Here is a 16,528-nt window from a genome sequence, read left to right on the forward strand (position 1 = left end):
AAATAAAGCCCCTGATGATCTTTCCATCCATGCAGAGAAAATGACTGTAATACCTCTGAGTCTGGAGAAGAAGATTTTTGAAATATTGGTTAATTTTCCCTTTTGGGCCCCGCCCTGGCCCCTAGGGTTGGGGTAGGAATCCCAATTTTACAATTTGGTAGCCTCATCTACCAAGGATGATTCTGACCAAGTTTGAAAAAATTCCATCCACTGGTTCTTGAGAAGAAGTTGATAATGTAAAAAGTTTACGCACGACGACGGACGGAAAGTGATTGGAATAGGTCACTTGAGCAAAGCTCAGGTGACCTAAAAAAAGGAGGGAATTCCTGAGAGAGGTCATCTGTCATTCAAATTTGTAATTTCTATAAGGACATGCATTTCACTGAAAATTAAAAATATATTGAATACATCTAAAAACATCCATACATGAATCTTACAACCATCATAAATCACATAAGGTGAGGTTTAGTTCCTGTTAAGACTGGATAAAGAATGGGAATTTTACCTTTGGCTGAGGGTCGAAGGTCAGGATCCACAGTCAGGAGCTCGTCAATCACATACTGGGCATTGTCCGACAAGGCTTCTTCATCCTCCGGCCACGGAATATCTACAACAACAAGGAATGTCGCACTTCAGCTTTCTCCATGACAATTTTTTTTAAATTAATCTCTGACCTAGTAAAGTTTCTGTTGTTACAAATGGACTCAGCTTCCTTTTGATGTTCTTTCAAGTGTGTTACTCACATCACTAATGTCACCAGTGACCAAGCTGGCAGAATGTCAGCGAAACTGTCCGGGTAAGAACATTGTTCTGGCACATATACCTTACATTCCTGCTAAAGGAACCTTTTCAGTGATAGACTTCTATCCTCTAATTATGATAGGTTTTTTGGGGGAGGATAGAGGATGACTTTCTACATGATCAAGCATTTTTTTAACATCTTTTCTGATGATTTGAATTTGTATAATTTTGTTAACAACAACAACAACAACAACAACAAGAAAGTCCAAAAGTATTCAAACATTTTTTTATATATATTTAATGAGGTATAAATTGCACACTCATTTGAAAGGTCTATCTTCTGTCAATTTATCACAATTATTAACAGAGACACAAATAAGTGAAGGATTTATCATACTATTTATTTTCCTTCTGCAAATCAAAACACTTGTGAATAAGTTGTCTAGAACAGTCACATAGTACATCCTTAATGTATTTACAAAACTGAATTATTTTACATGTTATACATAATGTAAAACCTTTGATGTTTATATCTAAGGTTTTCTGTGTGAAAAACTGTTACATCAAATAACGGATACAACGTTAACTTAACAAAATGAAATTTAAATATTGAGATAAAAAAAAAAAAATGTTTCAAATTATCATTATATTAAATTTTTACCTTAATTTTTAGTATATCTTCATCATAATTATTCTGTCTTTGCGTATTGCAGAGTTATCTTCTCTTGTGAGCCGGTATTGATTGTTACGTCATTGGTTTGTGAGAGTAACGTCATCAACTTTTGAGAAAACAACGTAAATTTCTCACACAAACCAATGACGTAACAATCAATACCTACTCCCAAGAGAAGATAACTCTGCAATACGCAAAGACAGAATAACACAAGCTCAAATGTTTTTACAAAAACTTTAGGTCAAAGTTCAACGTTTTCTATAGTTATTTATTTACCTTAAAAGGTTTTAATGGCATCACCAAGTAGCTTTAAATTTGGGTCTTATCATATCAAATGTCTTTGAATATCTTGGCCCGAGTATATTAATCCTCTTTTTTTTTGTGAAGAATTGTTTTTGGTACATCAAAGAATTACATGAGCTTCTTCCCTTGGGACGTTGACTTACGCCGTTTTCGTTTAAACAGTTGAACCGGTTAGACCACAGTCGTTCGTTTTTTTAAATAAGATCGGACCTAGTAATCTGATGCTGCTTCCAGGCGAGCCTTGACAAAGCCTTGCAAGGCCTGTATAAACATTTGCAGGTCCGCCAGGATTTATACCTGAAACTGTTACATTTAAAAACGGACAAACCGGTCGTTCCGCATACACGAACAGCCAGGCCCCTAGTATCTACATGTACTATGTATTATTTGATTGAACTTGACTCTGGGTTGAGAATAAAAACACATTTATCATAGAATTGTTTGTAACACACTTTTGTTTGATTTGTTATTCTTTCATTTTCACCATATGTGTATTTTTAGAAACCAGACCATGCTATATGGGAAGAGGATCATGGTCCAGTTCTGTAGACTGCTTACCTCTGTTGAGTATGTTTTGGAAAACAAGGTCAGGGGTCTGATCATTGAAGGGTGGTACCCCGGTGAGGAATTCAAACAGACACACTCCTAGTGCCCACCAGTCAACAGTGGGCCCTGTATAAATAGAATAGATGAAACACTGAAGAATTCATTAACAGTCACCTAATATTAGTACAGTTATAGGCTACATTCGCGTATCCGGTTGAAATGGTTGAACCTGTAAAGAAAACGACAGGTACAGATTTGGACGGAGGCTGACCTCAGGAAAATTTGGTACGTGTAGATTGAGGGGTCCAGACGTACCTGACCGAAACTAAAATGCTGACTATTGCCTATTTGCGTTATTTCTTTCTTAAACAATGTCAAGTCAACTGTAATTTTTAAGATACGTTATGTAATTTAGTGGACGCGTGAGAGAAGGGCATACTATTCTTCATACATTGTTTTTATTCTCCGAAACTGTGCATTTTTATCTCTGCTTATAGAACAGTCCAAGTGTGTTCGTTTATCGTGGAAAATTTCTGTGCCACACGTACCTTTTCAACCATGAATACGCGAATGTAGCCATAGTGGAAGAACCTGTGAGGGATACTTTGTTGAAAAGAAAGAGAATAGTGTGCTTCCACTGGGGATCGAACCCCCGATCTCCAGGTTCCTAGTCAGGTGCACGCTCTACCACTGAGCTTAAGGGAAATTCCCTCTAGCTTGAAGCTAGAAGGCAACCGTAATCCGACGTACAATTAAAATCTGCCACATATGTAATATGAACTATAACAGGACACAGGCAAATCAGCTTCACCAACCTTTTACCTTCTCCTGTAAGTCTATCAATATATCACTTGGACAATTCAGCAGGTTGTCAGCTCGTAGCAAAAAAAGTCACAAATCACAAATCCCAATATGCACATTTAATTTGCACTAGAGGTGAAAGTTATAAATTTACAGTTCACTGTACATCTTCTGTGAGTGATCTAGTACATATTTGAGGTCTCAAAAAGACATATAGCTTTATTTAGAAATTTAAAATACCGTCCAATTTACTAAAAAAAATTGCACTTATCTGACCTTTGACCTAGAGAGTGAAGTTATGGCAATTTCGACTTTTCACTTTCTTACCATGTGTTTTCTGTTCTAGAATTTCTGGAGCCAAGTAGTCAGGGGTACCCAGTATACGCTGATCGTCTGTGTTTGGTTTTTGTCCCCTCCTCACACTTTTAGGGGTTTTGAAGGGAGTTTTCATTAGGTTCCTGGCTGGTGTTCTGCTGTAGCCTGGGGTGACGGGTGGAAATGCCTGTCGTGATATCTGTGAGACGGGTGTCTCGCACACAGCTGGTGCAAAGTGGGCGTGCAGCGACTGTGTGGGTCTCGTCGGGCGATGAATGACAGGTGTCTGCTGGATAGGGTCCTTAAATAGAAATAAAATATACGACAACTATATAATAAGCCTTTCGGATTGATATGTCTCGCCTATGCCCCACTTTGACCATCTATGCACATATCAGAGAAACTAACTTAAACGCAAAAAAATAATGTTGATGGAGATGCTGACAAAGTCAATGGACCATGAAAGGTAGGCCGCATCCAGCATTTGATGAATGGGTTGAGATGCTCTACCTAATTACAAGATTGATACATCTATGGTGCAAGTTGGGTTGGTCTAGCACTTATACTTTCAGTGAAACTAACTTAAACGCAAAAACTGAATGTTGACGCTGCCGTTGCTGAAAAAGCAACACTTTTGTCTCACTTCCGCTACTTAGTGGTGGCGAGACAAACACTTATCATACCTGACACATTTGAGGCACCCGAGAGATTTAAAAAATAAAACATGAATGCTTATCGTAAAATTAAAGATACTTTCTGTTTCAGATGCTATAATTTCCAAATATAGAGAAATGGGAGTTTTCTCATGTTTGATGAGGTCAGAATAAATACCTTTTTGTAAGTAGAGGGATCTGGTGTCTGTGGTACCAGACCAGGATTCGATGCAGAACTTCTGCCCTCCGGACTCTGAAATCTTGTCGTTTTTTTATGACTGTTTTTTACAGGGGATGTGTTATCCATCTCCATTGACCCTTCAGAATCACCGACTGATGCGTCAGACTCTCTGTCCTCTACAGCCACTGGTTCTCGGTCTAAACTCATCTCTTTGTTTGAACTGTTGTTTAGTGATGTGCAAGGATCATCCGACTGGTCCATGTCGGTCAAAGAATCACAAACTACATCGGACACAATTTGTGAAATATTCTCTGAATTATCTGCCATTTCACATTTATCGTTCAAAATTGACATACTGACATCCGGAGAAGAAAGTGACGAAGGTAAGAGTGCATCCTCCTCCTCCTCCAGAGAGCATTTCATTGAAATTTTCTGTTCATGTTTTTGTTGTTCTGAACGCAGCTTGCCTGAAAGTCTTCGACAACAAGAGGATCGTGAGGGAACTCTTTCAGGCAAGTTGTTTTCCTTGCATAAACTTGCACAAGCATCCGATTTTAGATTTTCTGACGTTAAATCCACAAAGTCTCTGTAATTGTCTGTATTGTATTGTCTGTGACATAGATTGTACGTGTCTAATTCTCTGTTCAATTTCTCAGAGTTACTCCTTTTTAGGCGGTGCTCGTCGCCATACAACTTCATCGTGCAGATTTCCTGTGTGATGCCGGTTTTAGAGTACACTTTCTTTATCAAAGGACTTCTGGCCACCTTGTCAAACTGTCGTTTCCTGTTTCGCCCTTCACTGCTACAGCGCCTTTTTTCACTGTTTTGTAGATTGTCCATCTCTTCGTCCGAGTGATAACTGTACACCCGTCTGTCCCTGCTTCGCCCGGGAAACTGACGCACATTTGTAGAACTATCATCACTTTGTATGCTACTTTTACCACAGCTAGACTTTGAACTTTTCTTTCTCATTACCGCACCCCTCTGCTTTGGTTCCTCGTTTTCGTCGCTATCCTCCGAGTAAGACCCATGACGCATTGATCGCAGATTCCTTGCTGCATATGAGTTCCACACAGATTCGTTAGACCGGTGCATCTGGGGGGTATCGTCCATCATGCTCTCCTGTCGTGACGGAGCCTTCAGGTGGCTGTTACAACAGTCTTCCTCACAACAATCCTCTTCGCCATCGTGACATTTCTTGTAGAATACTGAATCAGAACTTTTGTCTGCTGACATATCAATACTTATACTGCTCTCGAAAATACTATCCCCAGTGTCTTCACTGTGATTACCCGTCCAATCCAACGAACTTTCCGTGACAATTTCACTTATCTTGATGTTTCTGAAATTTGACACTTTGTGGCTTTCCGCCATTGCCATCAGGTTATGTGTGCTGAGAGTTCGATCATCGAACAGACTGGAACGACGTGAAGACTCCCTTTGGAAGGAACTTCCCTCGCTACAACTGTTGGACCAGTTTAACGAGTCCTGCAGAGTTGGCGTCAAGCTCATTACGGGTGGAGGCAGTGACAAGGCCGAGGACGACAAGCGTGTCTTGGTTGCTTGGCTCACCAGACGATCCCTCAGCGACTTAGGTTTGGAATGCTGCACGTTTGGAGAGTTGGTGTTTAAGTTTACAAGAGGACTTCGGGGAATACGCTTACGTCTGGAGGCAGGGGTCTCCATGTTGTCTACGTTATTTTGTACCTTTTTCGCAGAAGGGATATTCTGAAAAACAGGCATAACATATATAGAATCATCTACAATAAACACTTCAGTTACACTGAAAATGTTGACCAAGATATATATATCAATGATAACGAACATAGTGTATTAAATGCTAAGGTTGTTTTGAACACAAACAGTAATTAAAAACTGATTTTGCCGGCTTTCTAAAATGTTGGTTTCCTCTGTGAAGCAAAGAGTGCAAATGACCAGTGTCTCAACACTAAACTGATGAAAACAACTCACCAGACCACAATATGCCGAGTCAGTAAATCAGCTGTGAGGAAATATCGCGACATTTTACCAAATAGCACTCTAATACTGCAGGCAGTCAGACAGAGAAGTAAAATTATGCTGGCCCGATACCATACTTGTGCCAAACTCAAGAAACATTATGCAGGCACGTGAAAATACAGGTCCTTACCGCCACACAATATGTAGGGGTGATAAAATACGTGTCCCTTACCACAGTCAAATGACATAACCAAGAACAATTATTACAGCCATCCCACAATTCCTAAGTATTAAAAGTATCAGTTAAACAAGCATCCTTGGGGTACATTCGCGTATCTGGTTGAAACGGTTGAACTGGTTGAACCTGTAAAGAAAACGACAGGTACAGATCTGAACCGAGGCTGACCTCAGGACCTCAGGCACGTATAGATTGAGGGGTCGAGACGTGCCTGGCCGAAATTAACATGCTGACTATTGCCAGTTTGCGTTATTTCTTTCTAAAACAATGTCAAGCCACATGTAGTTTTTAAGATACGTTATGTTATTCAGTTGACGCGTGAAAAGAAGGGCATAATATTCTTGATACATTGTTTTTTATTCTCCAAAACTGTACTTTTTTAGCTCTGCTTATAGGACGGTCCAAGTGCGTTCGTTCACCGTGGAATATTCCTGCGCCTCACGTACCGTTTCAACCGGGATATGCGAATGTAGCCTTGGAGTAGCAACAAGCCATGCCATTCAGATTGATATGTCTCACCTGTGTCCCGCTTTGACCATCAATGCACATATCAAATTTGGTTGGGTAGCACTTATAGTTTCAGTGAAACTAACTTAGATGCAAAAGATTAATGTTGATAAGGAGATGCTGACAAAGTCAATGGACCATGAAAGGTAGGCCGGCAGGCTGCATCCAGTATTTGATGCATGGGTTGAGATGGACTACCTAATATGCATCTATGGTCCAAGTTTTGTCGGTCTAGCAGTTATACTTTCAGTGAAACTAACTTAAACACAAAAACTTAATATTGACGCTGCTGCTTGAAAGCAACACAAAAGTCTCGCTTCCGCTACTTCGTGGCGACGAGACGAAAATAATTTCATTAGAGAGTAAGCTGACTGACCAGTGTCTCAAAGTATCATTAGTTGGTATGTCTCTGATACTTACAAATCCAAGGTTACTCTTGAGGGAGAGGATCTGGCCAGGGGTGCGGAAGCAATCCATCCTGTGACTACTGTAGGGGAGGGGGGTCTTTCCCAGTTTACATGTCCCTAGGCAAGCAAACAGAAATGTTTACTTACTTAAATTTTGCATTCTCACAAAATTCATACATTAACTTTTAATTTTATTTGTACTTGAAATAATATACCGGTAGCTGTAAGTTATAAAAGTAAGCATGAAAACCATACAACTTATTTTAATATGATGTACATGTTGAAGTGTAAGTCATGTAAATGTATTGTAAATCATTCATATTTTGATCCATGGGATGTAGAGGAAAGTGAATCAATCAAGACAAAATTATATGATGGATATACAATGTATATTAAAGACTTAATAAAACTTTCTCAATATCAAAGTAATTTGAAGTAAGTGGAATCACTATTTTTTCAATCATTCATATTTTTCTCTTAATTTCCAATCACCATTTGCAACCAAGTAACCTTGGTTATCACCAAATTTTTTAACATTCTGAACGCATCTAAAATAATATCACCTGTTTTCTCAACAACAAAAAACAATTTATAAAGATAATTTGTCGTCCCTGTGTGACGGAAACAGAGACAGCTTAAACACCAAATCAAGTACTTGGTATAACTAATACTATTATCAATATGCTGTAAAGCGCTTTAGAGTAATTTTACAAATTATATAGGGCGTTATATAAATGTTGTATATTATTATTATTATATAACCTGGATAAGGACATTCCTGCATCTAGATTCATTAGTTTGAGGGTATATTGAATGGGTGATATTTTTCAAAATCATCACCCTCAGAAGCTATACACCTATGAAAAATGAAGATTATTTAGAGCTAATCCCTCGTCCCTGAGATATTTCTATCTTAACTGCTCAAACAAGCATCGTAGATTTACAAACACACTTACATTAATCTCTAGTCATCAAAAGTGAAGAAATAACTTTTTCATGAACATTTGAACTTTTTGTTAATTTGACCTTACCCACTTCAAATTGGATTTTGGACAGTCCGAAGTCTGTCAGTTTTATATGTCCCTCGGGCGATATCAACATGTTGTCAGGCTTCAGGTCTCTGGAACAGAGAGGTGTCGGATTAAATATCAGGCTATAAAGAACAAAGAGTTGTCTATATATACATCTATATAGTCTTCACATAATCAATGTTCCTGTCAACGTGAGTTATCGTCCCATTATAACCTAACCATAGTCATAGAGACACAGATGTGTGACAGCAACAGTTAACCCTTTCACCACTGTAGACCATAATGGACTCATCCAGATCAATGCATGGTAGAGTTTGGTAAAGTTACGTAGGGTTGAAAGGGTTAATCTGGATGGAGTTAAAGGGGCTGGTCGGGGAAAAAATGTCATATTTACTTAAATGGCATACACATGTTTAAAATACCTTCTTATGAAATATACCGATTCAAATTTTGCTGAAATTCACTCCCTTAGAGTAAAAATTATAATTATATTAAAGAAATCCTAAATCGTCGCCTGACAGTCTAAAACTCTCAATTGACCCAGATCAGTGATGTAATTTTACTGCATGCACGTCATCAACAAGGCCAAATGTAAACATCGCGGCGACAGAAAAAAGATGCATGCAAAAGTCATTACAGGCACGAGGTATCAAAACCGTTATATATAACAACAACATATAGGTAGGAATACTACACTTGCATCATACATGACCTTTGAAACAATTATATACGTATAGTATTGCTGTCTTGTCCGCTAGGTGAGTCCGACATGGCTGATAGACGGTGTGCTATTGTTGTTATCTTCACTGCCTCACTTTGGAAACAACCACGTGACATATATAAATAGATCTGCGCTAAAGTTACGCGGGGCTTCCCCGATATTTCAGTGGTCAAAACTGGATATTGCAAGCAGAACTCAACCATCATATTGCCGTGGTATAACTTTTGGCCAGAGAACGCATTTAGACCCATTTATTTTGTATTTTTTTCCCCGACCAGCCCCTTTAATCTACAGACCTAATATGCATTCTCCGATCCAACTAACGAATATATATTCATAAACCATCCACAGACAAAATAAGTACTGTAAATTGAAGTACAAGGTAATAACTTTCTATTGATATGTATATATTCAATTTCCTTGTTCCCAGCTTGATTCTAACACCTCATAATCATAACCTCATAAAATATCAACTTATCATTTTGAATATATATATAGGTATTTCTCGTTCATGTCTAGTTCAATGTACAACTTATGGATGCTTCACAGTATAATAAAAGTATTGTTAACATTATAGTAAATATATGTTACACAGTACATCAAGAATTTTTTGGTATCAAAATAAACCAAGGGCAACAACTCTACATATAGTAAGGCACAAGACCCAATGTTAGTATGTGACACTCCCTGATCTCAAGAGGTAATCGCATAAAAACTTTTGTCTTTGTAGTTGACAAGAGTATATGCATGAGATATGTCCTACAAAGGGCAATAACTCTGTATATAGTGTAGGTGTGTGACCAAATTTTGCTATGTGATATTCTGCATTCCCATAACATACTTACAAGTGAAAGCCTATAGTCCCCTCCAGTAGTACTGGTTGAGGGCTAACAAATGCCTGGTTCAAATTACATTTGTATAATAAACTTATCACAGTTTAATGATTTTCTGGTACAGTATAATAAATGTTAAATTTAAGCCCTAGAGTGTATTTACTAACTTGCGAGTAATGACTCTGGGGTATAGGTACTTAACTGTAAGAGATTGATACCTAGAGTGTAGATACTTACCTATGAGCGATGCCCCTGGAGTGCAGATACTGGAGAGCCAGTGTCACCTCCGCTGCGTATATAAGTGCCATATCTTCATCAAAGAAGCCGTAGACGACCAGCAGACTTTTTACATCCCCACCAATCATGTATTCCATGATCTGGAGAACGAAAGCAAATCAAATATCAAGTCATATTTTAGAAACATTATCTTATTATAAAATACAGATATACAAGCAATAAATGTGCGGCGACTTGAGACAAAGATGTTGACCTCATGGTTTACTTGACCTGGTGTGACTACAGACAAAGAAGTTGACCTCATGGCTTACTTGACCTGGTGTGACTACAGACAAAGAAGTTGACCTCATGGCTTACTTGACCTGGTGTGACTACAGACAAAGAAGTTGACCTCATGGCTTACTTGACCTGGTGTGACTACAGACAAAGAAGTTGACCTCATGGCTTACTTGACCTGGTGTGACTACAGACAAAGAAGTTGACCTCATGGCTTACTTGACCTGGTGTGACTACAGACAAAGAAGTTGACCTCATGGCTTACTTGACCTGGTGTGACTACAGACAAAGAAGTTGACCTCATGGCTTACTTGACCTGGTGTGACTACAGACAAAGAAGTTGACCTCATGGCTTACTTGACCTGGTGTGACTACAGACAAAGAAGTTGACCTCATGGCTTACTTGACCTGGTGTGACTACAGACAAAGAAGTTGACCTCATGGCTTACTTGACCTGGTGTGACTACAGACAAAGAAGTTGACCTCATGGCTTACTTGACCTGGTGTGACTACAGACAAAGAAGTTGACCTCATGGCTTACTAGACCTGGTGTGACTACAGACAAAGAAGTTGACCTCATGGCTTACTTGACCTGGTGTGACGACAGACAAAGAAATTGACCTTATGGCTTTCTAAACCTGGTGTGACTACAGACAAAGAAGTTGGTGCCATGGTTTACTAGACCTGGTGCATAGCAGACAAAGAAGCTGATCAAAGCTGACTGTGATATGAGTTAGTATCAACACATCACTGCCACTTAGACCTCTCCTGTATCTCCACATTTGGTCAGCCATTCTCACAAACACAAATACTCTACCACAGATCTATTCCATGTTTAATAATAATCAAAATAATTTGAGGTTCTTATCTACTGCTTTATCAAAACCAAGTTCATTGGTCGTCTCAAAGCAGTTCACAAATAAGTACCCATGGTTATAGGGCCTTTGCAACCAGCCAACATCTTTCTCAACTCCCGGGGGAGCATACAGCCGGTGCTGCCATTTCAGCTGCCATCACAGCTTGCATTCAAAACTTCTAGCGCTGCCCAACCACATACTCATTTACAGCTGAGTAGACTGGAACAAGCGGAGTAAAGTATCTTGCTCAAAGATACAACACAGTGCTGTGCCATGATTCAAAACCTGCAAACCTTTAGTCAGGAGCCCTGTGTCCTAGCTACCACTAGACTACTCTGCCTCCTAAACAAAAGTATTTTCATGAAACTTCAAACCTTCTCCGACTACCTCACAGACAAGATAGATCTACACTGTCTATACAAAGATCTCATCTGTAAATGCAAATTTGGTCAGAGGTCTTGACAAACAAAGACGAGTTGTCAACACACATTTACATTGTCAACTGTATCTCCACACCTGGTCATGGTCTCCTGACAATCACAAACAAGACAGAACTAGTACTATTTTCTAAGTTTTAGTCTTGATCAATTGTCTTTGATGAATCAATGTACCATTTCAAATTTCAGAATTTGTATAATATCAATAACATCATCAATTCCCTTGGCTAACAGGGAAATCGAGACACATGCAGTCAAATACTATCCAACATAATTTAGTATAAGTGAAAACAAAATGTCCTACCAATTCTCGAAAATTCTTTAATGTAGAATAAGATTTATGCGGACTTAAATTGACCTACCCTAATGTTCATTCTGAATGACTTGCGCACAGGTATTTTTTGTCAATAAAATATGCTTTAAGTTACTAGATTTGCTTTTTTCTCTGGTACAAGTACAACTAAGCGAACGAATAAAAGAGAAAATAATTGGGAATATAAGAAAATAATTTGTGAAGACACAAAAATCAGGCTAGACTGTAATTTCCATGTCATACCAGGAAGATATTCTGCTGACAGTGGAGAGAGTAGAACAGCTGGACGATAAAAGGACTCTTGGTGACAGCCATGGCATCTCGCTCAGCTAGCACTGCAAAAAATATCAAACATTTGCAAACAAGATCTCACATTTGCAACTCTTTTTTTGAATGAACATACAGCTATTTGAACTACTTAAAACATCTGACGATACAACCATTAAAATCATATTTTATTATCAGACTCCTGATAATTGTGCAAAGTTTAATTTATATACAAAATTGTTTCCCGATTCTTAGTGATATTTTTCCCTGTTGTATCCCATATGTGGAAAAACAATATTACTGGGTACAGTCATGATCATTTTAAAATAAACTATTCTGCAAAAATTAATTATGGTAGAACTTTTTTAGATATGAAACATGGGTTTTCATTGAAAGTACAAGTGATTTTTCTCTATTTGCAGTTAATGGTTGATTACAAATTGAGAAGATATCAGATGAAATCGGCAAAATACTTTCAAGATAAAAAAGACTTTTAACTAAACCAAAATATCCCAAAAATTAACTATTTTGATTATAAAATAATTTTAGATTTTTTTTTACATAATTATTAAGTTATTTAAGTAAATGTATTTTTCAGGGGTAGCAATGTTTTTTTCAGTTGCTTACCAGTAATGCAAAAGACACAGGATATCTTTTTCTAATAATTTGAGAATGAAAAGGGCTAAGATGAAATAACGATGAATACCCTTAAGCCTTTATGAGTGAGCTCAGAGTAAACACTCACCCTGATCAACCATGTTCTTGTTGACCATATCACATTTCTTCATAACTTTGATGGCATAATACTTTTCTGGGTTGTCTTTTCTGTAGCCTAAAAAAACTTTGCTGAAATTTAAAACAAAACCACTCATACTTAATTTGTTAAGCAGAAACGATGTTCAATATCAACTACCTAAATTTCATAGTTGAACTTTTAACATATTGTTATTTGTATTGAATTACAATTCACCAACATGTCCCTCATACTAATAAAAAAAAGAATTATCAATTATGGACTTTTGTCGAGGTGAATATGTGGTTATATGAACCTGAGAAAGTGATATTGACCAAGGTGAAGTCCGTGTAACCACATACTCACAAAAATAAAAGTTTTATTTGTTATGAAAGGAAATATGGATATTTTATGTATGAATAAATTAATACTTATATGAAAATTATACGGAGGAAAGTACTTCATATGGCACCAAGCATTATGAATTTACAATGGAAATGATGTCATAAAGAGACTATTAACCTGCTGTTTCTAAAAATAGTAACACTGAGTCAATACATGTACCACAAATCACTGATCTGCATGTGATCATATATAACCTAACAAATGAGGATGAAGAAAAATGTTTATCATCTATATAATATTAATTAATAATTAATAATTTGAGGTTCTTATATACTGCTCTATCACAACCTAGTTCGTAGGCCGTCTCAAAGCAGTTCACACATTATTATCCGTGGTTATATATTAATTGGGCCTTTGTAACCAGCCAATATCTCCCTGGGGAGCATACAGCCGGTGCTGCCATTTCGGTGCTCACAGAGCTCTAGCATTCAACAATTCTAGCACTGCCCAACCACATACTTATTTACAGCTGAGTACACTGGAACAAGCAGAGTAAATCAAAGTGTCTTGCTCAAAGATGCAACATAGTGCCATGATTCGAACCCGCAACCCTTCGGTCACGAGCCCGGCATCTTACCACTAGACTACCATACCTCCTGGTTTCTTGGTGAACACCAGGAGTACACTTGTTTCAGCTGATGGGTGGAGCATTTTCATGTTTTTCACCAGTGTAATTAATCAAAGTATTTAGCCGTTTCAATGAAACAGGAATAAACACTTCACTGCTGAATGTGTACTATGTAGACTTTTTTCTTTATGGATATATATATAAGATAAGACATCTGAATCCTCTGATTATAAAATTCAAGTTTTAAAAACTGACAATGTGCTCTTGACCTCAAACCAGCTTATCAAAAAAACAATTGAAACAAAAGGTGTTACCCGAAAGCTCCTCTGCTAATGGGCTTGACAAACACAAAGTCTTCTATACTGGTATTTAAATGCTGAAAGAAATGAAGAAACACAATTACAATAAGGCCAAAACAAATATAGTCTGTTTAGGGTTGCATTGGCAAAAAAACTAGGGTAGTTAGGTCAGGGTTTTGTTGTTGTTTTTTTTGTATATTTTTGGTCATGTGATTATGACCCTACTATTGTATGTAACACAAAGAATTACATAAAAAAGGTTCATTGGAGGTAAATTGTGCTCCATATGATGACATTTAGGGCCAACACGGAGCTGGAAGCCATTTTGAAAGGCAAGGAACCTTCTAAAATTCGAAAATCAGCAGGTTTTTAAAAAAAAAACTTTTTTTGGCAAATTTGTTGAATTAATGCATATGTGCTTCCTACTGTGACATGTTTGTATGTAAAGATTAAATAATTAACTATTTCTGGAAAGAATCAATTAATTTCCGAATTTATGATTTATCTGGGAAAACACGGGCATCAAATGCCTGGTAATACAGTGCTAGTCCACACTGTCACGGTTCATTAGGAATGTCAACAAATTTTATCCCATTGTCCTGTTATTAATAAGCTCACTTCCCACTTTGAGTCAGAGATTATGTGTTGGTCTCTACTACAGTAGGCAGACTACTAGGATTATTGTATATGTAGGATAAATATTGTATGGCCTAGATTCTTACTTTATCTTCAAACTTTGCATGGTCCTTGGACATTGACTTTATACTAATTTGGAGAAAATTTGTACATAAGTAGGAAAGATGTTGTCTGGAAACACTAATCAATCAGAATTTATGTGATAAAAGTACATGAACAATGCAAAAGATTCTGGCCATGACCGACTTCCACCAAGCTTTGTTTGCTTGCTATGCAATTCTGAAGTAAATACCTTCACTTTCTCTCAAAAAAATGTATACTATTTTATTTTTTCTGTGACATTAGGTGCTAAATCACGAAAAGGAATGGTGTGTGTGTGTTTGGGGAGGGGGAGGTCTCCGCCAAAAGGGATATTGTGAAATTCTAAATCATGTTCTAGTTCTACCATATAGTGACCACCTTCAACTAATTGAAGATTTTGTCACAAAGTTAGGTTTATGCAGCACAAATGACAGACTATATACATCACAAAATAATTAATAAATAATCACTTAGTTAAAGTTAAGAGAAGGAGAATTTAATTAGTTTGAGGAGAGTCCGAGAGAGAGGTCCGAGCAAGCCAGTGATTGGGCAGCCCCCACCGACAAAGCTTGTTGGGAAAAGGGGGAAAAGAAGAGAAGTGGAAAATTATTATGTTAAGTATGTTGAAGTAACTAATTACTCTGCATCTTCAATTTTATAGGTGTGCCTGGAAAAAGATGTTTTGAAAGAGTTGAAAGTGGGTGCATTAACGATGTCCGATGGTAATTTGTTCCAGTTTAGTATGGTACGAGGAAAAAATATTGTTGTCTAATTAGTGTTTTCGAGTATTGCTGTTGGTATTGGACCTGATGGGAATTTCTAGGAATTCTTCTGGCTCGGTGCATCCTGTCAGTCGTGGATATGGCCACCGTGCCCTGATGTATTTTATAAATGTTTTTATTGATATGTTTTTATCAATGTCATTCTCATTTGCTTCCAAATGTAACAAGGACTTTTGGCCCGATATCTCTAGGCTACCCAATGGCTTGTATGCCTACCCCCTGGCGATACCCCCTCCCCGAAACACACACAAACTATCTAAAAATTACAGCACCAAATTAAGTACTGAAAAGACAAAATGTAAAGCAGATTGTGTTGTCATTCTATCTTTGACTTAATATCAACCATTTACAAAAGACAGCTTAGTGGCGTACGCCTCAATTCAAATATAAACGTGACATGCGTAAAAGAACAACTTACCGATTTTGGATCAACCGCCATTTTTAATGTTTACGGTCCAGTTTTGAAAAGTCTGCCAGGGGCAATAACTCTGTACGTTGTACATTAATAAGCGGGCACCTGCAACAAACTGTTTCGCCCCAGACCTTTTCGCCCCAACTTTATTTCACATCGCCCGAAGTGTGACAACTAAAATTCTTTATCGCCCCAATCGCTTCGAACCTATATAAAACTTTCTATTCTATATAACGATATCTGATCTTGTGGTGGTAATTATTGCCAGTTTCGCTTAAATATTAATGATTAGGAACACGGTACGTAACCTCAAGCA

The 16,528-nt window shown here is 37.7% G+C and overlaps 1 protein-coding gene across 1 annotated transcript in view; it reads right to left on the reverse strand.

Annotated features, from left to right (window-relative positions):
- The window catches only part of LOC110446979 (serine/threonine-protein kinase greatwall-like), a 19,554-nt gene extending 3,295 nt beyond the window's left edge, over positions 1-16,259 (reverse strand). The window contains exons 1-11 of the mRNA XM_021492338.1: positions 16,219-16,259; positions 14,317-14,378; positions 13,042-13,142; positions 12,273-12,364; positions 10,147-10,286; positions 8,356-8,444; positions 7,338-7,441; positions 4,211-5,941; positions 3,392-3,680; positions 2,276-2,389; positions 506-607 (exon numbers count right to left, since the gene is read on the reverse strand). Coding sequence (XP_021348013.1) covers positions 506-607; positions 2,276-2,389; positions 3,392-3,680; positions 4,211-5,941; positions 7,338-7,441; positions 8,356-8,444; positions 10,147-10,286; positions 12,273-12,364; positions 13,042-13,142; positions 14,317-14,378; positions 16,219-16,239 — 2,845 coding nt within the window. The 5' untranslated portion in view covers positions 16,240-16,259. The remainder of the gene's footprint in view (positions 1-505; positions 608-2,275; positions 2,390-3,391; positions 3,681-4,210; positions 5,942-7,337; positions 7,442-8,355; positions 8,445-10,146; positions 10,287-12,272; positions 12,365-13,041; positions 13,143-14,316; positions 14,379-16,218) is intronic.
- Between the last annotated feature and the right edge of the window lie 269 nt (positions 16,260-16,528).

The sequence above is a fragment of the Mizuhopecten yessoensis genome, unplaced genomic scaffold (genome assembly GCF_002113885.1).
Source record: "Mizuhopecten yessoensis strain PY_sf001 unplaced genomic scaffold, ASM211388v2 scaffold3091, whole genome shotgun sequence".
Classification (NCBI taxonomy): Eukaryota; Metazoa; Mollusca; class Bivalvia; order Pectinida; family Pectinidae; genus Mizuhopecten; species Mizuhopecten yessoensis.